At 43.9% G+C, this 24,572-nt stretch overlaps 3 protein-coding genes across 5 annotated transcripts in view; all 3 read right to left on the bottom strand.

Annotated features, from left to right (window-relative positions):
• Positions 1-3,132: 3,132 nt before the first annotated feature.
• lamp5 (lysosomal associated membrane protein family member 5) lies at positions 3,133-8,223 on the bottom strand. Its single transcript, XM_084030507.1, has 6 exons — positions 7,727-8,223; positions 7,052-7,230; positions 6,568-6,699; positions 6,070-6,178; positions 5,430-5,618; positions 3,133-3,623 (listed from the first exon to the last, which is right to left on the bottom strand). Exons 1-6 carry the CDS (start codon positions 7,785-7,787, stop codon positions 3,448-3,450), a joined length of 846 nt encoding a protein of 281 aa, XP_083886633.1. The 5' UTR covers positions 7,788-8,223; the 3' UTR covers positions 3,133-3,447.
• Positions 8,224-8,817: 594 nt separating this feature from the next.
• Positions 8,818-10,437, bottom strand: LOC311026984 (uncharacterized protein). Its single transcript, XM_084030715.1, has one exon. It carries the CDS (start codon positions 10,267-10,269, stop codon positions 8,836-8,838), a length of 1,434 nt encoding a protein of 477 aa, XP_083886841.1. The 5' UTR covers positions 10,270-10,437; the 3' UTR covers positions 8,818-8,835.
• Positions 10,438-14,624: 4,187 nt separating this feature from the next.
• Positions 14,625-24,572, bottom strand: part of plcb4b (phospholipase C, beta 4b) — a 53,123-nt gene continuing 43,175 nt past the window's right edge. For 2 of the 3 annotated variants that reach the window (XM_084030381.1, XM_084030382.1), the window contains exons 26-40: positions 23,884-23,986; positions 23,515-23,679; positions 22,067-22,271; positions 21,370-21,458; positions 21,124-21,280; positions 20,990-21,039; positions 20,523-20,588; positions 20,001-20,116; positions 19,434-19,509; positions 19,181-19,356; positions 18,966-19,067; positions 18,832-18,889; positions 18,320-18,406; positions 17,892-17,928; positions 14,625-17,271 (exon numbers count right to left, since the gene is read on the bottom strand). In XM_084030381.1, the coding sequence (XP_083886507.1) occupies positions 17,195-17,271; positions 17,892-17,928; positions 18,320-18,406; positions 18,832-18,889; positions 18,966-19,067; positions 19,181-19,356; positions 19,434-19,509; positions 20,001-20,116; positions 20,523-20,588; positions 20,990-21,039; positions 21,124-21,280; positions 21,370-21,458; positions 22,067-22,271; positions 23,515-23,679; positions 23,884-23,986 (1,564 nt within the window). In that variant the 3' untranslated portion in view covers positions 14,625-17,194. The remainder of the gene's footprint in view (positions 17,272-17,891; positions 17,929-18,319; positions 18,407-18,831; positions 18,890-18,965; positions 19,068-19,180; positions 19,357-19,433; positions 19,510-20,000; positions 20,117-20,522; positions 20,589-20,989; positions 21,040-21,123; positions 21,281-21,369; positions 21,459-22,066; positions 22,272-23,514; positions 23,680-23,883; positions 23,987-24,572) is intronic. The other variant, XM_084030383.1, reaches the window with a different exon arrangement.

Raw genomic sequence — 24,572 nt, 5'->3', positions numbered from 1 at the left:
ATATGTATTTTATCAGTGTGGATGTAGCGTTAGGTTTTTTTTTTAACCTCTCTGTGGGAACGCTGGCTCAGTGACGTTGTTTCCTGCTGCACGTGAACGTAACAGAGCCGTCATCAGTGACGGTATTTGTTACACGTGTGTGTATCTTCTGTAACTTCCGGTGTGAATCTCTGCTGCGGACACAATGAAATATTTACGTTTTATTTGTTTAGTTTCGCGATTGGACGTTTTATTTTTGTTTTTTAAAGCTAAATTGGACAGTTTCGTCTTTTTGGAGGGAAATTGGCGAATTCCGTGTAACGTTCAAGGACTATTGCTGCTGAGGGGGAAACCGTTCCACGTTCACGTAAAAGGACTTGTTGACAAACGAGGAAGAAAACGGGACCGGAAACGAATCATCCGAATGAATGAAGCTCAGCAACAGGTGAGTTTTCCCTCAGTGACGTGTGAGTTGGCGGTGCCTTTGATGTATCGTAGTTCCCAGGTGCACGTGCTGGTTAATTTACCGTTTTGACTGCTGTTTGTAATTGGTTTACGTGGTGTAGGAAGTTGGCTGAAACATACTGGCAAGATGGCGCCGTTCATGTGTTGTCATGGCAACATCAGCCGTTTGAATGCGATGTTGTGATCACACACAGCTAGCTAGCTATTTGTCCTCCTTGGGTGCAGTCGAATAGTCTTTTTTGCTTAGGAAGGTTCCTAACTGAAGAAGTGACCCGGAAGTAAACAAATGGCCGCCATGATAAGAGCTGTTCGAATTCTCTAAATGCATAGGAAAGGAGCTCCAATGCTTCCTTTCAGAGCTCCTTTAGCATAGGATGCAACGGACCTTCCTATGCGATAGGAAAGGAGATTACACCGACCCACAATTCTTTGCGAGAGCAACATTTAAAGTGCCGCCGTTCATGAAAACAAACAATATGCCTATTTACATATTTAACAGTTACTTTCATGCAGACATATAGTCATTGGAATAGTGATGATAAATGTGTGTGGACAGTGATAATAATTGAATGTTTTTTTTTTAATTTCAATCATGTTACAAATGTTTGACAAAAACGAAACTAAAACCACAAATGAAAAGTAAATAAAGCAACCGGTCAAACAGAAAGGAGGAGCTGCTGGACCTGAAGCCGGTCAGTGAACCAGCTGTTGATAAAACCAACATGTGGAGAAGTGGACGATGCGCTTTTTGTAGTCCATTTTTGTAGTTTCTCCAGTGCAGACGCACGTCAATCGCTGGCGCTGATCATCAGCTGTCAATCATCAGCGGCCGCGTTATAATGACGTAGCTTAGTGAAAGTCCGGTCGGATTCTCTGAGCACCGCGGTCGACTATTCCTAAGTCCTTTTGAGTTCTCCTATCGCCTTTCCTTAACCCCGTGACGTTTTCCCCAGAGGTCAAGGAATAGGAGATAGGACCTTATTTTTTGACTATTCGACTGCACCCCTTGTCTGGCGCTGCCTCCGGGCCAACAGCCCGCTGTTTTCACTGCCTCACTTCCTGTAAACAGTGTAGCATTGAAGCATGGTGGAATTAGCAAGATAGCCACCTAGCCTGCTAGTGAACCAACTAGCTACCTAGCTAATTCCACACCGGTTATAATTAGCACGTAGCGATGTGGCTCAGAGAGGTAGAGAGAGTTGTGCTCCCCCAGTCTGAATGCCTAAGTGTCCTTGGGCAAGATAATGAACCTACATTACATCACTATACACTTCCTGTTTCATGACTAATTATTCACCTCTCACCCCCCCTCCTTGTTTGGAAGTGTTGTGAAAGCTAATATATGCATGTTTTTTTATTTTATTTTGCTGATATCAAATAATTACTAAGCTAACAACCATATTTACCATTAAAAAAAACAATGTGAGAGAGATTTCAGTGTCAGAAGGGGTGCGATTTGGTTAAAAACGCATGTTTTCTTTGGTGACTGGAGAGCGAAATATTATATAAATGTGTTCAAGTTCCCTTCTGGATGTTAGAGTTGGTACTCGGGACCTGCTGCTAGTCTCCTTAAAGGGCTGTTGTACTGGAGAAACCCACGGTACAGTCTTTAAAAGATCTGTGTTGTGTTCGAGAGTTTTATGTGTTTCACGTTCACCCTCGTTGAGTAATCCTGTATCTCTCTAATGCCTCCTTTCATAACTAAAAGGCCATTTCTTGAAGCTAATTAACACCAATGCCGTGTCTTTGCTCTTTGACTTGGACGACCTGCGAGCGGGGATGACGAACGATGTCCACGCTGCCGAAACAAACGCTCTGTTTATTTCCAATTAGGGCTTCATATTGCGTTTCCTTCGAACGGCCAGAGTAAGACGACAAAAATCAATACCTCATCCCTGCGCTATCATTTGACGTGTCGTCTTGTTCGATTTTTTTTTTTTATTAAACAATGTATAAGTAAAGTTTGAAAGATTGAAGACAATGTGATAAATAATGGGAATAACTTGACAGTCGGGTACAGATGATTCCAACAATTTATTTCAATGAACAGAATACTGCACAAGATTGCATCAGCAGAGGTTTATGCATAGACTTTGATTCTGAAAATATTATACACATTATTTTTTTTTTTCAATTTGATAACCTCTCTTTTCATAAACACTCTCATATGGCATTCTGATAAATTCTTCACTATTTAGTACAGAATTTTTGTCAGATGTTTATGTATTTCTTTCTTCCTTTTTTTTGTTGTTGATATGTTCCATACATCGGTGTGGAGAAAAATATTTTTGTCAAAGCAAAAACACTGCAACTCTGAATGCCACTGCACTGCACACACTACAAGACTTGTCCACTGTGAAACACTATGGCTGCATTCAAAAAGGAAATAAAAGGGGCTCTCGCACAAAAACAAGTGATCAAGATTAGCAAATACAGAACAATAGGAATTATTTAGCAGCAGTTTCAGAGAGAGAGAGAGACAGAGAGAGACAGAGAGAGAGAGAAGACAACAAACAGTTGGCAAACAACAGCAGAAGCTCTGGCATTTTCTGAAATTTCTCTCAGAGAAGTTTAAAAACAGCTGATTTCAGTGATTTATGGTGGAAAAAATTAATTTTTAAATTGGTGGTTTTTTAGATGACCACCAATCTGAACAAATATTTCAGAAAAGCATAAATCTATTTTGTATTTTCATTAAAATTCTAATTACTGTTATACAGACTATGGATTTATGGCATTTAGATTAAATTCAGCAGCCAGGAAAACTAGGTTTTGGTGGGTTTACCCTGCAACTACTTCCATGCTAGGCCCCCAAGCCGTCCCTTTAACTCGTGTTTTAGCTGTTTTAAAAGTTCCAGCAGGCCGTACACACATTTGTCTGTCAGGGATTGAGTCCGTCGTGCTTTCCTCTCGTGGTTTCAGGCCTGGGACATCAGCGGGACAAGTCTTTTATCGGGTGAACTTTGGAGAGAGCTGAGGGAGCCGCCGCCGCCGAGCCGCCGGCTACATGTTCTTGTACATGGAGCGATCTCTGGGCAGCTGGGGCTGGGCCGCCGTCAGCTTCAGGTGGAAGTGGTAGACGGTGAGCGTGATGACGATGATGAGGGCCAAGATGAAACCCAGAATGAGGGGGAGGGTTTCCTCCAGGCGCTCCCGCTGGTCCGTGATGCACTTGTAGGCTGCAGAAAGGGGAATAACGAGCACAGTCAGCACGCCGAGGTGGCTGAACACGACTGATAAGGAGGCCTGAAGTAGTGTGTAGAAGTATTCAGGAGTCATATGCATCATCTACCAGACCAAAGATATTCTTAGTCGACTAACACTTTAATTTTTCATCTATTTAGTTGATTTAATCAGCTTTAATCAGCACAAACAAATCACACAAACGCACCTTAAATCTTGTGATTACCAGAGATGTGCTCATAAGCTTGTATATAATATAAGAAGACATAATATGACTAGTATGGCATTAATAATCACTAGCTGGGGGGTGATCCAATATTATTTTCTCAAGCCTTTCAATGAAATTGGATTGCGATGATATGATTGTATCCTGTTTGATATTCTGTCTGCAGCTTTATTTCCCATTGTTTAATCTTTAACTAATTGCTTTCTTTGATTGTTTTGTCTCAAATTCCCAAAAAATTGGTTAAAAAAAAACCGGCTCTCAATATTCCTAAAGCCTGAGGTGACGTCTGACCAGGGGTCCAAAACACGAATATACAAACTTTATTCTTATGAACGATTAAAGACAGCAGAAAATATTCACATTTTAGAAGCAGTTAATTTTGGACAACTTAGTTGCTTAGTTGATTATCTGACAATTGACCAACTGATTAGAAAAACTAATGTCAATTATCATGTGTTGTTTTGAATATATATTTTAATATCACTCAGCCCTACAGTCTTGGTTACCTTGGTAACCTTGGTAGTAAGAGCCAACACACATCATGGGGCCCTTTACAGGTTTAGTCAGGCGTCAGTATATACTGTATTAGGCCTGTTCGATTAATCGATTTTAAATCGTAATCGCGATTATGTAGTTAGGACGATGTTAAAAACGTGAAGCTCGTAAAATCGATTTTTTAGTTAAGTTAAAGTTCTGCACTTTATTCATTCATTTTTGTTTAATGGACACATCTTAAGATACATGTGAAAGTGAGGTTTTTATCTTAATCCCAAAGGGATTGTTTTTTTTGTTGTTTTTTTTTTACAAGAGGTCTACAAGAAGATAACATGGAGCAAAGCCAGATGGCAAAAGTTCATTAATTGTTCTTTATATTAATCCCTTGAGGGATTTTTTGTTTAATAAGAGCGAGGTTTGCACTCAAATCCCAATGGGGAAATTATTTGCAAAATGTTCAATAAAAAACAGCATATTTGAAATAATTTCTTTGCCTTTTGTCATTTCACAAAATAATCGTAATCGTAATCGAAAATCGGATTTTGAGAGAAGAAAATCGAGATTTAATTTTTGGGCAAAATCGAACAGCCCTATACTGTATACTGTATTTATATATATATATATGTGGTTTGAGGTTCTCCGATGTGGGAAGCGGTGATGCCCACCAGGAGGAAGGCAGCGAAGCATGGCACAGCCTAGTTTACAGCAGCTCAGAGTGGATGATTCCTCCAAGGTGATTGGCTTCAGAGGACACTGAGTATGTCTATAAACGCTGCATTGAGGGCAAGGATACGACTGCACTCGTAAAGTCCTAACCCCCGCCCCTTCCCTCCTTCTCTTTGCGTCGCCTTCGTCCCCCGCTTGCTTCCACCTCCTCTTCTTTTGTCTTGTTACCCTGCCTCCCTCTCTGCAGCCCTTATAGCTGCTCCTCATACTGCAGCAATAACCCCCATAGAGGGCTGAGTCAGAGAGATGTATAGTTGTAAAATAAACCCTTCCTCCCCAGGATGCCTCCTCCTCCTCATCATCATCATCATCCTCATCATCACAGTGGCAGTGGACTTCACTTGGGTTTACTTACGTTCGCTGAACATGAAGTCCGAGGCGATGTCGAAGGGCTGGATCTGGATGTCGTACATGGAGACGGTGACGCCCTTCTGGTGGTCGCTGGAGATCAGGGTGAGCGTCTGCTGCGCTAAGCACACGTAGGAACGCCCGGCGGGCGTCACCAGGGCCGACAGGCGGTGGGTGCTGGCTGTGTGCCTCCCAGCTGGAGAGAGAGGGGGGGCGAGTGATGCAGAAATATGAAGTAAGCATTAAGGGTGTGTGTGTGTGTGTGTGTGTGTGTGTGTGTGTGTGTGTGTGTGTGTGTGTGTGTGTGTGTGTGTGTGTGTGTGTGTGTGAGAGAGAGTTTCATGCTCATGTTTCATAATTCCATCATTTGAGATGATTTTCAATATTTTATTACACTGTGACCAAAATATCAGGAAACAGCCCTTCAAAATAAAGCACACAAAATGTACAGCTTTAGAAATATTTGTTTTAATTCATGAAAGTCTGACATTTTTTTCAAATTTTCATTATGAATAATAATAATAATAATGATTAGTGTGTACACGTACAGGCACTTTCTAACATCTGTAGTAATCCCAGTGAAGTGTGTGTGTGTGTGTGTGTGTGTGGGGGGGGGGGGGGGGGGGGGGGGGGGGGGGAAGACTCACGGTTGTACGCGTTGTTGAAGTGTGACGTCTCCGTGGTGTCATAGACGAACTGAACCTTGAACTGAACCTTGCTAATCTTCCACACCTCGACGCCCTTGTCACGGAACTCCTAAAAACACACACACACACACACACACACACACACACACACACACACACACACACACACACACACACACAGAAGCGTCAAACAGGGCAGGTGGGCCTAAGATCTCCTTCCTAGGCTCCTCTCCATCTCAGTTTTAGAGCCTTAGAATATTCGCTGATGACGTAATAACATCTAATTAACTAATTAGCATCTCTGTGAACATCCTCAAATTGCTCAACAAACACAGAATCGCCACAGAGTGTAAATGTGTGAACACGTCTGTACTTCTGTAGGGGGGGGGGGGGGGGGGGGGGGGGTGTTCGTGTCCCGGCATTCCCAGATGAGTCAGACTGATTGTAAAAGTGCATGAGATGATCCGGCTCATATAACGTGACGTCGTCCTCGCCCACCTTAGCGAAGAAGATGCGGAGGGTGTAGGCGTTGTTCTTCCAGCTGATGTGGATCTCGGACTCGATGCTCCCACATGTCCCCTCGATTTCTGCACCACGGGGCATAGTGAACGCCGCCTGCTCGGTGATCAGCTGCAGGACAGACACGGCAAGCGTTAAAGGAAGGGGAAAGTTGACAGATGACGCTTTGTGATTTAATCCACGAATTTACAGCGTAGTATCCAGAAAACAGGCTGGATTATTTAATGATTTACAAGTCCAACGACATCAGCGTTATATTGTCATTATACTTTATTCTTATTAATGGGGGCGAACGACCAATATAATATGGCAAAATATTGCGTAAATCAAAAATGTGCTTTTTTACGCACAACGACCGTTAATATCTCCAACACAGCAGCATTTTACGCAGCTTTACTTCAAACACCCATCGCGTTTCTGTTTTTTCCCTCGTGTATTAAAATGCACGGGGAATCCTCCTTACGTCTATCCCATTGAGCGCGAGCACGTCATATGGCACGAGGAATCTGACGGCGAACTCCACCATCAAACACGTCGTGCCGTTCTCCCGCACGGCGAAGATGGCTTTGTCTGGGTTGTTGGAGAGCCCGGACAGGTTCTCCCCCTCCTGCTCCGCCAGCACCACGGACAGCACCAGCACACCTGGACGACGACACAGCAGGGAAGTTAGGAGGGGAGGGGGGGGGCACACGCGCATACTAAAACATGCACAATCAGCAGACACGGCAGGCATATACTCTTGTAGTTGGATCTCTGGCATGTCACCTCTGTTGTTTCCTCACGGCAAAGTCAAAAACCCGGTGAAAACACCGTGGAGTCTGAAATCTGCAGTATCAGGGGAGCAACAGCACGCCACTGGCTGCAGTCTGAGCAACGTCACCCGGTGATGGACCGCTGTTTGAACCACTTTTACCCGTTTTATCGGGAGAGGAAATCACAGGTATGATATGCCAGAACACACACTTTGTCGTGTCTCAACACAGCACCAGAACGTGCACACACACACGCACACACACGCGCGCACACATTCACTGCAGTGAGGAGTCACGACAGCTGCGCACACACACACACACACACACACACACACACACACACACACACACACACACACACACACACACAGTCTGTCTCCTCTTACCGAACACGCCGAGCAGCAGAAGCCGGGCGCTCTCCGTGGTGCTGAAACCGCGTCTTCCCATCGCGATCGGCTTCCCCAGCGCTGGAAAGGGGGGCTAAATGACTGGGCAGGCTGTGCTGAACCCGCGACAGGAAGAGAGAGAAAGAAAGAGACGGAAGGGGGAGGCGGGAGGGGAATAAAGGAAAAGAGAGAGAGAGCGAGAGAGAGAGAAAGAGGAGGGATACCTCTACTCAGTGCCCAGTAGTCACGCTCAGATCATCGTGAATGCAGCAAAACATGTCTCCAGTTCGGACGTGAGATCCGGGTTCCTCTGCAGAGGCGAGCCGGCTCCGAGGAGAATCACTCTGGTTGTCCGAGCACACCTCCCTCCTCCAAGGTTGACGGGGTTTTAACCCAGTGACAGCCGCAGGACTGATCTCCTTCTGCACATCATTAACAGCAGGAGTAAAGATCCTTCTTTTTTGCTTTTTTATTTTAGAAAAGGTCCCGAAAAGTGCGTCTCGAAGGTCTCAGGTTATTCCCGCAGTGCTGTAGTCTCCATCGCTGTGGTAGCAGCCGTAGGTTGGGCTGAAATGATGTATGTCTGGAGGTAAACGCCGGCAACACCGCCCCTCCTCCCCTCCCTCACCCAAAACTCCTCTTCTGCAGAGTTGCACCTGAATAAGGGCTGCAAAAAAAATCACCCCACGTAGACCTGAATCTTCTTTTATGGAGCGAGATTTTATACTTCTACACATTCGGGAAACGTTCCAGAAGTGAAGTGAAACTCGCCTTACATGTAACAAACAGTGGAGGATGACGTACTGCCCCCCCCCCCCCCTCTTCCCTTCCAACACAAGACACCGTGTTGATTTCACATAGTGAGATTTTATTCACCGACAACAATTATTAAAATCAGTAAGTGAAGAAGGCAGACCATCTAACAGAAAAATATAGAAAGAAGGAGAACATCACAATAAATGCTGTAATACCCCCCCCCCCCACCCCCTCCCCTACAAAAGGAGTGGCAAATACTGCTGAACACAGCAGCCAGCATACTGAAACCTGAAGTTAACTTAACGTAAGGTAACGGATGCCCAACCGTTTTTACGCATGACGCACTTTGGTTCTCATTTCAGGACGCCGAACTCACACTTGACGGAGCTGATGCTGTCGATGCTGGGCTTACTGTCCACCTGGGGGTGTCTCACTCCCAGAGGAAACGTCTCCGAGCGCGGGATCCGCCCCGAAGTCCACATCCCATCCTCCTCCAACTCTTTCGGGTCCCTTTTCAGCTCCGGGGAGGTGAACCGGCGCAGGAGTTTGTTGCTCAACGCCGAGAAAGTCTTGGTCGGAGGCTCGGCGGTGAACGGAACGCGCTCAGCCTCGCAGGGAGACTCTTCGCGCCTCCTCACGGTTCTGGTTTTACGCACGGAGACCATGTGGTCCCGAGGCGCGGGGCTGAGGACGCTGGTTGGCAGACTCCAGCGTTTCTCGTGAAATCGGCGCAAACCGAAGTCTAACCGTTTTGACCTTCCTGTGTTTGCTTCAGGTTCAAGGATGGGAGCCAGTAGAACGCCCAGGACGGAGGGGGGGATGGGTTTGGGGGTGTTTCTGAGGGGCCGGGGTGAGAAGAAAATAGATTTTGGAGCCTCGTAGCTTTGTTTTAGAGGGGGGATTTCAGGAAGCTTCGAGTTGGGGAGGTGGTGGGACATCCGCGGAGGGGGTTTGGGGGTTAGGATCTCGGAGAAGACCACCTGTGGAGGCGAGGAGGTTCCGTCTTGCTCTCTTTCCAGCTCGTCGATAGAGTCCATGGATGGTAGTCGACCCTGCTGTACCCGGGGTCTCGGTTGCCAAGTGCAATGTTGAACCAACAGGCAATCTGCGGGACTACACGTGTGCGGATCCGCCGAACGTCCAACTCTCCTCTCGGGCTTGTCGTTGACGTCACCACATCCCGAACTAACACACGGTGCCGTGTCGCCCCTCGCGCCCCCCTCGCGCTCCCGGCACTTCTTGGAGTTGTGCGTGAGCGCAAAGACGCACTCCGCGTGGCCGAGCAACTTTGCCACTCCCGCGGCGGAGTTGCCAACTTTGTTCCGCCGGTCAATCTGAAGAAGACCGAGCCTCTTGAACGCCCTCACCAGAAACTCCACCACGGGGGAGTGACCCGCCGCCGCGGCGTACATCAGCGCGCTGTTCCCCCAGGCGTCCACCACCTCCGGGTCCGCGTTGTTGCGGACCAGGACCTTCACGGCGTCCACGCAGCCTTTCTCACACGCGTGACTGAGCGCGGTGCGCCCGTTGCCGTCCCGGCAGTTCACGTTGGCCCCCCTCTGCAGCAGGAGCTCCACGAACTTGCACCGAGTCTTCGTGTCGGGCAGCAGGACGGAGGAGATGAGGGGGGTCTGCGCACCCTCTGTCCGAGAGTCCACTATTCCCCCATCCAGCGCGTCCAGAACGAACCGGGCCAGGTGGACTTTGTCCTTGGACATCGCCTCCAGGAGGATCTGAGTGCCGGTTCGCCCGTCGGACTTCGACTTCCCCGGAGCTTTGAGCATCATTCTGAACCCTTATCGGAGGATTGGCATCTTTCTAGAATGATGGAGCCGGTTCGGAGACCACTGACACAACAAACCCTTCACCCCTGTTTTTATAGTGACGGGGGAGGCCAGCGGGTTGCCGGGCAACGCCAACATCATGACCGCGCTTTGTTCGTCTTTTCTGATGGAAATACGTCCCATAATGACAATTAGGAGCTCCAGCGCTGCACTTGTTGACTGTGATTAGACGGCAGCGGCCATTGTTTGGGGAATACGTGTGTGTGTGTGTGTGTGTGTGTGTGTGTGTGTGTGTGTGTGTGTGTGTGTGTGTGTGTGTGTGTGTGTGTGTGTGTGTGTGTGTGTGTGTGTGCACTCCCGCTGTGAGTCATAGAAACATCATTGGTGCTGCTCAGGTACAAGAAGCCCTTTAAGCACTTTGAATATTGTGGTTAAAACTATATTTTGTCTGTTCATTTATTATTCAAGTTTATCTCATGATTATCTCAAATTAAATAAATGGACATTTCAAACGGGTTATGTTTGTGTCTATTAGTGGTATATATTATATAAAACAGGAGCTGGATAACAACCATATTTTCATTGCGTTGAGCTATGGGGTTAGCCACGCCTTCATACTGTGATTTATTTATTCAAATACAATCCAACTGAAATTCAGAAAACCTACAGTAATAATTAATAACTTTTCTGATTTTGCATGAAGTGTTGATGTGTCATGGTGAGGTGTCATGGTGAGGGTGATGGTGAAGTGACATGGTGAAGTGTCATGGTGATGGTGAAGTGTGGGGGTGAGGTGTGAGGGTGAAGTGTCATGGTGATGGTGAAGTGACATGGTGAAGTGTCATGGTCATGGTGAGGGTGAGGTGTCATGGTGATGGTGAAGTGTGGGGGTGAGGTGTGAGGGTGAAGTGTCATGGTGATGGTGAAGTGACATGGTGAAGTGTCATGGTCATGGTGAGGGTGAGGTGTCATGGTGATGGTGAAGTGTGAGGGTGAGGTGTGATGGTGAAGTGTGAGTGTGAGGGTGAGGTGTCATGGTGAAATGTCATGGTGAAGTGTGAGGGTGAAGTGTCATGATAATGGTGAAGTGACATGGTGAAGTGTCATGGTGATGGTGAAGTGTGAGGGTGACGTGTCATGGTGAAGTGTGAGGGTGAAGGGTCATGGTGATGGTGAAGTGACATGGTGAAGTGTCATGGTGATGGTGAAGTGTGAGGGTGAGGTGTCATGGTGAAGTGTCATGGTGATGTGTAATTGGTCATGGGGATGGTGAAGTGTCATGGTGAAGTGTGATGGTGAAGTGACATGGTGAAGTGTGATGGTCATGGTGATGGTGAAGTGTGATGGTAAAGTGTGATGGTGAAGTGTCATGGTGATGGTGAAGTGTCATGGTGAAGTGACATGGTGAAGAGTCATGGTGAAGTATAAGGGTGAAGTGTCATGGTGATGTGTCATTGGTCATGGTGATGGTGAAGTGTCATGGTGATGGTGAAGTATGAGGGTGAAGTGTCATGGTGAAGTATGAGGGTGAAGTGTCATTGGTCATGGTGATGGTGAAGTATGAGGGTGAAGTGTCATGGTGAAGTATGAGGGTGAAGTGTCATTGGTCATGGTGATGGTGAAGTATGAGGGTGAAGTGTCATGGTGAAGTATGAGGGTGAAGTGTCATTGGTCATGGTGATGGTGAAGTATGAGGGTGAAGTGTCATGGTGAAGTATGAGGGTGAAGTGTCATTGGTCATGGTGATGGTGAAGTATGAGGGTGAAGTGTCATGGTGAAGTATGAGGGTGAAGTGTCATTGGTCATGGTGATGGTGAAGTATGAGGGTGAAGTGTCATGGTGAAGTATGAGGGTGAAGTGTCATTGGTCATGGTGATGGTGAAGTATGAGGGTGAAGTGTCATGGTGAAGTATGAGGGTGAAGTGTCATTGGTCATGGTGATGGTGAAGTATGAGGGTGAAGTGTCATGGTGAAGTATGAGGGTGAAGTGTCATTGGTCATGGTGATGGTGAAGTATGAGGGTGAAGTGTCATGGTGAAGTATGAGGGTGAAGTGTCATTGGTCATGGTGATGGTGAAGTATGAGGGTGAAGTGTCATGGTGAAGTATGAGGGTGAAGTGTCATTGGTCATGGTGATGGTGAAGTATGAGGGTGAAGTGTCATGGTGAAGTATGAGGGTGAAGTGTCATTGGTCATGGTGATGGTGAAGTATGAGGGTGAAGTGTCATGGTGAAGTATGAGGGTGAAGTGTCATTGGTCATGGTGATGGTGAAGTATGAGGGTGAAGTGTCATGGTGAAGTATGAGGGTGAAGTGTCATTGGTCATGGTGATGGTGAAGTATGAGGGTGAAGTGTCATGGTGAAGTATGAGGGTGAAGTGTCATTGGTCATGGTGATGGTGAAGTGTCAGGGTCGATACTATGACTTTTATTCGACAGACGACTTTTTCATGACTTTTTTTTCCGACAGACGACTTTTTTCATGACTTTTTTTCGACATACTAAACTATGAATTTTTTTCGACATACTCAACTATTACTTTTTTCGACATACTAAACTATGATTTTTTTCGACATACTACACTGACTTTTTTCGACATACTATACCAACTTTTTTCATGACTTTTTTTCTACATACTAAACTATGAATTTTTTTCGACATACTAAACTATGAATTTTTTTCGACATACTAAACTATGACTTTTTTCGACATACTATACCGACTTTTTTCATTACTTTTTTTCTACATACTAAACTATGAATTTTTTTCTACATACTAAACTTAATTTTTTTCTACATACTAAACTATGACTTTTTTCATGACTTTTTTTTGGACAGACGACTTTTTTCATGACTTTTTTTCTACATACTAAACTATGAATTTTTTTCTACATACTAAACTATGAATTTTTTTCAACATACTAAACTATGACTTTTTTCGACATACTAAACTATGACTTTTTTCGACATACTATACCGACTTTTTTCATTACTTTTTTTCTACATACTAAACTATGAATTTTTTTCTACATACTAAACTGAATTTTTTTCTACATACTAAACTATGAATTTTTTTCTACATACTAAACTATGACTTTTTTCATGACTTTTTTTTGGACAGACGACTTTTTTCATGACTTTTTTTCTACATACTAAACTATGAATTTTTTTCTACATACTAAACTATGACTTTTTTCGACATACTATACCGACTTTTTTCATGACTTTTTTTCTACATACTAAACTATGACTTTTTTCGACGAACTAAACTATGACTTTTTTCGACATACTATACCGACTTTTTTCATTATTTTTTTCGTCATACTAAACTGACTTTTTTCGACATACTACACTGACTTTTTTCGACATACTAAACTATGACTTTTTTCGACATACTATACCGACTTTTTTCATTATTTTTTTCGTCATACTAAACTGACTTTTTTCGACATACTACACTGACTTTTTTCGACATACTAAACTATGACTTTTTTCGACATACTAAACTATGACTTTTTTCGACATACTATACCGACTTTTTTCATGATTTTTTTCGTCATACTAAACTGACTTTTTTCGACATACTACACTATGACTTTTTTCGACATACTAAACTATGACTTTTTTCGACATACTATACCGACTTTTTTCATTACTTTTTTTCGACATACTAAACTATGACTTTTTTCTACATACTAAACTATGACTTTTTTCGACATACTAAACTATGACTTTTTTCGACATACTAAACTATGACTTTTTTCGACATACTATACCGACTTTTTTCATGACTTTTTTTCTACATACTAAACTGAATTTTTATCTACATACTAAACTATGAATTTTTTTCGACATACTAAACTATGAATTTTTTTCGACATACTAAACTATGAATTTTTTTCGACATACTACACTGACTTTTTTCTACATACTATACCGACTTTTTTCATGACTTTTTTTCTACATACTAAACTATGAATTTTTTCATGACTTTTTTTTTCGACAGACCACTTTTTTCATGACTTTTTTTTCTACATACTAAACTATTAATTTTTTTCAACATACTAAACTATGACTTTTTTGTGTCATGGTGAAGGGTCATGGTGAAGTGTCAGGGTCAATACTATGACTTTTTCATGACTTTTTTTCCCGACATACTAAAGTGACTTTTTTTCGACATACTAAACTATGACTTTTTAATAACTTTATGACATACTATGGTATTCTTATTACATATTTACAATGACATTTACATTTTCCTGCTACCACGAAATGCCACACTTAATTTCCTATATACCACTAACATAAAATAAAAACCCACCTGGACAAGTCAATGAAAAAAACAGACTCACACACATGGTTATGTCCCATTTTACACCTGGATTTATTGGTACACATACTATAAAACAGTATTAAAGGAGCTGGATAACAACAGTATTTTCATTGCTTTAAGTTCAACAATACAATATAAATACAAAAACACGCACACAATGGTTTGTTGACAAGCTACAGTTCAAATAGAAAACAAAGAGGAGATACAGTAGAAACTGAGGAAATCAAATCGGTGACTTGCTCTGCAAAAATAATCGGCTTTTTTGACAAACTAGAGAGACAAAGGTTACATGTAATCACACAACAGAAACATTCAACTAGTGCAAAAAAGCCTCTAACAAACATAATAATCTTAAACTACACATATCTAATATATATAATATATATATATATTCATTTATTTATATATATCTTCATATAAATAACCCCTTAATTTGGCATTTTATCATTCATAAAATAATTTTACCATCCTAACAGACATTGAGTGGCACATTTGAAAGCGATGGAATAAAATTTAAAAGCACTTTTTACTCATTTATCTCTGCACTAGATATGTGGTGAGAGCTTTATACTGTGTTGTGTGGTGCATTCAGGGCAGACAGGAAAACGGAGACAAAAAGAACAAAAGAAAACCCAGTGGTTGATAAATGTCTTTCCCCCAACATCCAACAGACCCACTCTATCCCCTGAGCCCTTGTATGACAAAAACAAAAGTACTACATACATTCCAGTATATACAAGAACATCCCGTCTACCCTTTACGTGTTACAGCAGAATAATACAGAAACAAATCTTTAACAAGGCCAAAATACCCAGAGGTGCTTTTACCCCATGTTTTTTTGTGTGTTTTCATATCATTAGTACTTTTGGTCGTTCTTTGTTAGTCGTGTCATGCAATGTGATCGCCTGGCATGATCATGTGCACAAATACTACAGTGCCCACAGGATTACTTCATAATAGTACTTCTTCACGATACAGTTCCTTCTCTAACGTGGCTTTTTTGGTCCACCAGGGCTGCAGACAATAGTGCTTTGTAACCCGACTGTGGTCCCGTTGAAAAAGTAATCCTGTTTGGGAACCGGAGGGCTAACAGGCCTCGTCTGGAATCCCTGGCGTGGAAAGTGTGTGTGGCAGCCATGTCACAGGCTTTGTTACAAATCTGTTAGAATTATTCAGTCTCGTATCCCCCGACCGAAGGCGAGCAGGGAAACAATGAGGATTACAAGCCGAGGTTGCTAACGTGCCGTCAAGAAGCTATTAAGGGAGCACTTCACCTCGACAATGCCTTTAATGAGCGGGATTCTTTGACTTGAGTTCTTGCCTGTCGGTGATGAGCAAATAACACAATGTGTTACAGATTTGACACGAGTGTTTCAAGTGCAAAACTCCTTAATTCAATTATTAGCATACCTTTATTATATTTTCAATTAGGTGTTCTTATATCACTGCCTTGGTTTTTAGTGATCAACAATTACTTTGGGTTTTTTTGTACACCTTAAACTTTGAGAGAATCATGTGTTTGTTTATTTTTGCATAGTATACATGATTTTGAGCCCAAAATTAGGAGTGTAAAATTAGATTTGCAGTCGTAAACGTGTGATTGTTAAAAAAAAATAATAATAATAATTTTATCACGTAATCTTCAAAGGTTTAGCTCAGCGGTTCCACAATCTCTTGGGTACTTCCTAGGACTTAAAACTAAATTTGACTGGGAAGTCAGCTGCAATTAAAGTAAACACATATCCACCGTGTTCCCTTAATAGTCTTCTGACTCAGCAGGATAATGAGCCTTTTTATAGTCGGCTGCAACATTGTTAACAAACAAAACATCTTGGTGAAGTCACACAACTTGCATTGTGGGTATATGTGACAGAGGGGCGTGGCCACTCCTTCATACAGTGATTATTTTTTTAATACATTCTTACTGAAATACAGAAAACCTACAGTAGTGCACTGCTACATATTCCACATTGTTACGATGGCCTATCACATACAAAGTGCTCAGGACAGGACTGGTGTGTAGCATACAGTGTTTTTTTTTTTTATTCGTTTGTGCTGACATGACATTAAATCTTATACGTATCCTTCTCCCCTCGTCCACACCGTTTCTGGAGCGTTAATCGGGTACCGGTTTTTAAAGAAAGACCAAAAAAACAAAAAAAAACAGTCAGAAGGGGAAACGGATATCCACCTCCGGTGACTGTGTGTGTGTGTAGGTGTAGGTGTGTGTGTGTGAGAGAGAGTGTGAGACACCACCAATAGCTGCAGCTTGTGTTTCCCGTGGAGATGTAGGGAACGTTGAAGGTGATGGAAAATGTTGGTCTACATCATCTCTTGATAAGTGGTTAAACCCCCTAAACAGTGATAAGCACCAGTGGCTCAGTGGTGGGGGGGTGGGTGGGGGTGGGGGTGCAGAAACCAGAGTGGTGGAAGAGGACGACGGGGTTTTGTTGGTGAGCATGAGGGTGAAGTCCAGAGATGGTGACGTAGGCAGGGTTCATGTGTGTGGGTTGTAGAGGGCTATCAGTGGTGGGGTGTTTCTGCATCTGTGTGTGTGTGTGTGTGTGTGTGTTTATTTGTGTGTGTGTGTGTGTGTCTCAGTCGCTCACACCACCGTGGCAGGTCTGCGGTCCATCTCCTCCTCCAACTTCACCATCTGCTGCATGTCCTTGGCCTTAAAGGAGACACACAGTCAGACAGACGCACAGATGTCCAAATATATTGTTCTCAAACAGAACTTCCTGTTATGATCTTGCTATTCAGTCACATATTTAACCTTTGTATCGGGGCATTTCCTTGCATACGTTTGCAGGTTATACAAACCACCTGCTTAGGAGGCGGCGACGTGAACCGGCTGCCTCAAAATGTCTGCAGTGGGACGCCGTCACATACTGTGTGAGAGCGAATGATCATGAGCCGGAGTGAAGGCCCAGTGGGGGGGGGGGGGAGCCGGCTGCTTTTGCTTAGTAATAGCTGGTGAGTCATGGTGATAAATGACTGGAGCTGCTCGTTGGCACGGCTGACACCCGGAGAGCTGCAGACTACAAATGTGGGGATGGGATAATACGTGGAAATGAATCACTGTGTTGTTTTTTTTACCCCCCTTTTTAATCTCACAATCTCTTCAGAGGCGGACCTGTCACGTACGTGGTGATTCACTTCATGGTGGATATTTAAATAGCGAGGGAATGCAGAGTATAACGCGGAGGATAAAGAGGGATGGAAGGGCCGATGATCACTAAGTGACAGAAACGAGGTATCAGAGGCAGAGATGAGGGAGATGGAGATGCCTACCTTGAACCTGTTTGTTTGCATGGTGTGATTTCAAAAGCTGTGCCGGGAAGAAGCAAATCATATTAAAGACAAATGAATACGTGGAAGAAAAGCCATGGAGTGTGGCAGATGGCAAAATAAAAACAGAAAAATGGAGATATTAGAACTTCACGTGATACAAAGTACTGTATGATGAAAGTCTGGGCATTGAGACTTTCAAAAAGTGCATCAACTATCCCGGGAAGTAAACCGAGCAGAGAGCTGCACTGGTCTCCAGCCAGGAGGTTAATTTACACTTAAAAAGCAAGTGGAGCAAAACTGAGAGATGTTCTAGTTCATGCATGAAGCTGGACATTTTTAACTTAGTTATCTTTAGTCGTTTCTTCTCAAAGCTGCACTTAATGGTCGACCTTTGCCCGTAAGGTTCAGGGTTCCTTTATTTGTCGTACCTGCTCGTTGAACTTCTCCAGTTTCTCCAACTGTTCTCTCTGGTTTTTCTTTAGCTGCTCCATCTCCTTCTGATGCTTCATGGCCAGCTGCAGACACACCATTCAGTTATTACTACCAGAAATAATCACTTGAATGAACTGATCCACAGTCAAAGATCGCCTGCTAATGTTTGCCTGGACTTTAGTTGTTGTTTTTACTACAAAATCAAAACAAGAGACAAACAAGAGACGGTGCTGTGTTGTTTTCCCAGATGTTATCTCCACACACCTTCAGTGTGAGGTTCTGTCACGTAGTGTTAATTAATCCTGCAACGTCAAAATCTAAATGTTTGGAGGATTTCTCCATGAGATCAATCACACTTGTATTATTGTCTGATCATTTCTGTATCATTCTAGACCGGTGATTTAGTATTTGAGGTCATTGTAAGATTATATTTGACTATGGAAGCGGAACTAGAACTAGACTTCTGCATTAAAATAGGAGAATTCTATGTTTCTTAAACCCAACCTACCCTCTTCCTCTCATCCAGGAACTTCTTGGTGTTGCTGCTGTTTAACTCTCGTACTCTCCTGAACGGCACAGAGAGGACAATCACAACACTTCCACAGCCAAGCCTATCACCATGTGACTGATCATGTGACCCACCTCTCTCTCTCCGCCTTGTTTTTGATGGACTTGTCCTGGCTGATGGCTTTGCTGTTCTCCATGGACATTTTGGCCTGGTTGGCACGCATCTCTTTGCTCTGTCTGAAACAGAGCAACAGGAAGCCACATCAGCTGGATGTGATGTGTGTGTGTGTGTGTGTGTGTGTGTGTGTGTGTGTGTGTGTGTGTGTGTGTGTGTGGTGAGAGCCTCCCACCGTTCGTGGATGAGTTTGAGCTGCAGCGTCTGCTGCTCCTGGACGGAGGTCAGCAGCTTCCTCAGGTGTTCACACTGCTGCGTGACGTGGCCGTCCTTCATGGCCTGCTCCTCGCTGCTGTGGCTGCTGATCAGCTCCGACCACTCCTTGGTGTGCTGCGCTGTGATCTCCTTCACCTGCACACGAGCCGCGGTCAGGCCGAGGGCTCGCCTCACTCACACATAGTGACTTCACGGCGTTTCTTTTGTGTTACCTTGACTTTGTGATCGGCCATCAGGGTTTGGATCTTATCCTCGGTCTCTTTCTTCAGCTCCTGGCAGTTGTTGTCTCTGTGAGGGAAAGCATGTTAGATCCTTTGTGATCAACGAGACACAACAATGTGGTGTTTTATATAAAAGTGATGGTCTTAAAGCCTCAGCTTCTCACATAAACCTTTCTGATGTGTATGACACTCGTTTTTTTTTTTTTTTTTTTACATTTTTGGGGACTTTTTAATTATATACCATTACTTTTTAGATGACACACTTTACCTTCACATGACTTAAAAAAACTAAAAATGTTCATGATATACTATATATATTACTTTTGACACAACTTATTATGACTTTTTTGTGATAAACATTCTATAATATGACATTCTAAACCTTTTTTTCCTCCAATGGCATTTATGACTTTTCATGAAATCCTATACTTTGACTTTTTCATGACATAGTACACTGACTTTTTAAAATAACTTTTTATATATTCTGTAATATGACATAATACTGCATTGCATACTGTATACTGACTACTTTTATATTGTATACGTTTTTCCATTTACCCTCTTTTCTTGATGGCCTTCTCTAGTAGTTTCTCCAGCATCGTCTTCTCCTTGTCATGCTGAGACACCAGCTTGTCCACCTGGGTGCAGTGGGCTTTCTGCATTGTGTTTTGATCCTATTGGAAAAATAGAATCATAAAGCAGAAATGCTGTTAACTTTACCAAAACCACGAGCAGATACTTTGAACTGAGCCTGAAACGTGTATCATGCAGCTGCAAACACATAAATCTGATTATTATAAGAATATTGCTAAGTTGTTGTTGTCTTCATCCAATAATGAGCTTTATTCAGTCAACAAATGGCACCATTATACATGGGTTATGTAATAGGACTTAATACTATGATAATTAATGAGTCATCCCCCACCACGGTCTCCATGGTGACCTCTGGTCAAAGGAAAAACAACTTTAGCAAGTCTAATTTCTAACATGACAAAGGAGCGATGAAGCAGTGGACAGTGAGATGAAAGGAGCCTCAATCACCGTCCTCTCAGCCCAACACCATCAGACACCGTCACCCACCTTCGACTGCTTCTTCTTTAAAGTGTTGAGCTCCTTCTGTTGCTTTTTAATCAGTTTCAGGTACGTCTGCAGTGGGAGAGAAGTGTGTTCATTAATCCTGTGCACAACATCTTCCAGCTGGGTGTCAGCATCTTCTAGTAGCATGGAAATATTACAGTAGTTATGGTATTTTTGAGGTTATTATGAGATCATTATTGGTACAAAAGGGTGAATACAGTAGTTTAATTTTTACCGTTTGACAATCCTGTCATACAAACCTCTATTGAATAAAAAAAAATGTGAATTATAATTTCCGGTGTTTAACAAGTTCATATTTATCACCTGCATCAGAAATATGACATCACATCCTTTTTCAGGGAAATTTAGTCAAAAGGGATCGTAACTTGACCGTTTATTTTCTTTGCATTATAACTATTATATTACTTCTCTCATAAGCTGTGTTAAGAGTAGTGAGTTTGTTTACAGACCTTCATTTGCTTTAAGTCGTCGATGCTGACGTTAGGCACGAGTGCAGTATCTGAAACAGCAGGAAAACATGGAGTTTTACCCGGTGTCCACATAGTCTTCATAGTGTTTAAAATGTCTACGCTTCGAGTCGTACCCTTCCTGGTTTCTGCGGAGTTGTTTTGGGCGGAGTTGGAGGTCTGGGCCATGTCTGAGCTGGTCTGGGGCGTCACGCTGGTCTTCACCGTGTCTCCTTTTCCCTTTCCCTTCTTGTCGTTCTTCGAGCTTCCACTGGGAACGTCTGCTATGTCGTTCTACAGAACAAAACCATCCATTCAGTTGGTAAGAGACACTTCTTATTGTAAGGATCAGGTGTGTGTGTGTGTGTGTGTGTCATGTGTACCGTGTCAATCCCCAAAGCCTTCATCTGGTCAGCTCTTTTTTCTGCTATGGTCAAGAACTTCTTTGGGTCCGATAGGGCGTCCACAATCGCTGAAACACACAGAAACGTTTGTTGGTCGAGTCTCGGGAATAGAAAAGATTCATTGATGAATTACTGGGTTGAAGGATTGTTCAGAAATCCATGACGACACACTCAAAACTACCTTCAATTTCAAGCTTACCAAAATGATTATGAGAATGAGGAAACCTGAGAGAATTCACTCCTCTCTGGTTTATTGTAACCAAACATGACGTTGTAGTAAGAAAGGTAGCATGTTATTTAATGTCCAGAACCATCACAAAAGCTCTCCTCGTCTCCTTCCAGACTGGGGATCAAACTTCTTTAAATAAGACACGTTTGAGCTCCTGGTACAGTGCTCTGTGTGTCTGGTTATTCTGGCAGCAGATCGTATGGAAGGAAGCTAATGGTTGCTCAGCACAAGCCCCTTGGCTTTATTTAATGACAACTGCAATTGTCCTGCTCATCTGTATGCTGCCTGTTTAAACCATCCATTACTGCAGAGGGAGAGAGAGAGATGCTTCCTTCCCTACAGGCTACAGAAACAACTTTATCAGCTTGGAATAAACGCAGCACATATTTCTACATTTACGCATGGAAGAAAATACAGCAATACACCGTTAAGTTTTGCGGTTCTCACCTCCGAAGCCGTCTGGCACGTAGGTCTTGAGGATGATTTGGCAGAAGATGGTGGGCAACGACAGGGGCTTGTTGCCCTCGTTCCTCAGCGAGATGTGACGGTAGCCGGCCTGCAGGCCGTCCAGAGGCAGGATGCGCTGGCCAATCAGCTTGTTGTTGTCGTCGTAGACGGCGATGCGCAGTACTGCCAGATCTGGTAAGATCACCTACGAGGGAGGGAACGGAGGAGGAGGGATACAAAGGAAAAAAAAAAGATGGGTTGGAGAAACAGGGGAGGTAAGGACAAAAAGTAACATTTAGGAGTCGGGCTCAGCCCTGTGGGAAATCTACCTGCAGTAACTTATTCTGGTTTGAAAATAGGTAAACAGCAAAGTACTTTGCAGCCATTGCAGCTCTTCAAGCTAAAGCAGAAACAGCATCAGAAGGTCAAGGATGAAACTGCAGGGGACACTATCAGGGGACGGTCACAGTAACACACTGCATATCTGAATACTGACACTATCCACAGCTAGTACACATCGTGTGTATGTGCATGTGTGTAACTTGTGTGCACACCCTTGAAAAAAAAAACACACTCTTAACTGGCCTTGTGTGAGGAGATAAGTGAGCGGGGAGGAGATGATTAATACCTGGAGGAAGGTACGAGATAAGACTAAAGAATACTCCCTAGAGATGAATGGCTGGAAGCGCCTGCTTGTGTGTGTGTGTGTGTGTGTGTGTGTGTGCTAACGCAGACCGAGCCTCGCTGATGGTGTGAGCGCTGTGCTGGTGTGTGTGTTGTTCGCTCTGAGTCATCTTGACAGTGCTGTGACGGCACGCATGCAAAAAGGTGTGGCAGTGTTGGAGGGCATTTGTGTGTTTGTAGATGAGAGGAACGAGAATCGCCAGCCGCTCTGCTCATGATGCCCCTCTGATAGCACTGTGTAAGAGTGTGTGTGTGTGTGTGTGTGTGTGTGTGTGTGTGTGTGTGAGCGGAGCAGCACTGCGGCAGGCTGTGATTGATGGTGTGTGTTAGGAAACTGGAGTCACAGTCATGGCTGAGAGACTCCTCATTCTGCTGAGAGCAGCACTATTACACTCACGTTTCTCTCTCTTTCGCTCTCTACATCTCCAATCTCTCTCTCTTCCTTTCCCCCCTTTTCTCCTCCTTCATCCCTAATTGTTTATGTTGTCCCTTTCTTCCTGCTGTCCTTTGGTTTGCAGAAAGGGAGGAGAAGGTAGCTGCCTAGTTCTTCCTCCTCTCTGATTTTGCAAGACGATCCCAAATCACTCCCTCAGTTTCTTTTTCTTTTTTAAATCTCCGTTGGAGTCATCACTCTACTTTCCCCGTCTTCCTCTCCTATCTGTACTCTTGCTCGTACTCCCATCTTATATGTTTCTTTCCCCGCTGTAAGGACAGAAGGAGCCTCCACCTCCTCTGCTCCCTCCTTTCCTCGTCCTCCTCGCTACCTTTCTGAAGACGAAGGGCTCCTCGTTGTAGGCCGGGTTCAGTCCGTTGTTCATCACCATACGCGTGCGGAACTCCTTGCGGATGGTGTCCGTCGGCAGTCCGTACATGTCCACCTCGACGTAGGTGCCGATCTTCTTGTCTGACAGGAACTGTCCAGAGAACACCTGAAAGTAGGAGGAGGACAGCGTGTTTGAAGGTAGATTTCACGGTAATGATTCACTTCAGTTGGATCTTAATGCAGCAGGTGTGAGGTAATAAGATAACAGCTCCTCCACCCTGAGAACACCACATCTGGAACTAACCACTGTATACATATGAATTTATTTCTTCATGGATAAAAGCTTTATGCTAAAATACTGTAATCTGACCTGTACACTGCAGGTTGCAGCGATGACTCCGTCCACCGGCGTCTCTGAGAAAGGATCAAACATCCTGTCGGACCGCCGCATGAAGTCTGGCTTCAGCAGGTACCTGACACACACACACACACACACACACACACACACACACACACACTCATGTAAAATACATAATCTTAACAAGAAAATAGAATAATGGTTAGAAAGTGTTTTAGTTTCAATAAAGCTCAAACAAATCAATCAGGATTTGGATTGCACAGCATGAGGAGGTACGAAGCCTCTGAGTGTGGGAGTGTGTGTGTGTGTGTGTGTGTGTGTGTGTGTGTGTGTGTGTGTGTGTGTGTGTTAACCCGCGGCCCAGCGGAGTGGCATTAGTACTGATGGGTTTCTGCAGAAGCCCTGATCTTCCCACATATGAGATTCCCAGCATTAGCAGTGAAATCTCTGCCCTCGGGGACGGCATTAGAGCCATGGGACTGAGGAAGGAAGAGATGGATGACTGCGGAGAGCCTCGGAGGCGGGTTACGAGGAGCCCCGCTCCCCCCCAAAGCACTCATTGGCTCTCACGGCAGACTGTGGCTACGGTCGCCGCTGGCAACCACTAATGAGATGTGACAAGCTTTAACTGATGAGCTTCGGAGAAGGGAGGAGATGGGAGGGATGGGATGGAGCGACAAGGACTGAAGTGAGGAGCCGTT

This window comes from Eutrigla gurnardus (genome assembly GCF_963514095.1).
Source record: "Eutrigla gurnardus genome assembly, chromosome: 16".
Lineage (NCBI taxonomy): Eukaryota > Metazoa > Chordata > Actinopteri > Perciformes > Triglidae > Eutrigla > Eutrigla gurnardus.
Note: the sequence above shows the minus strand (reverse complement) of the source record. Positions and strands in the feature narration are given on the sequence as shown.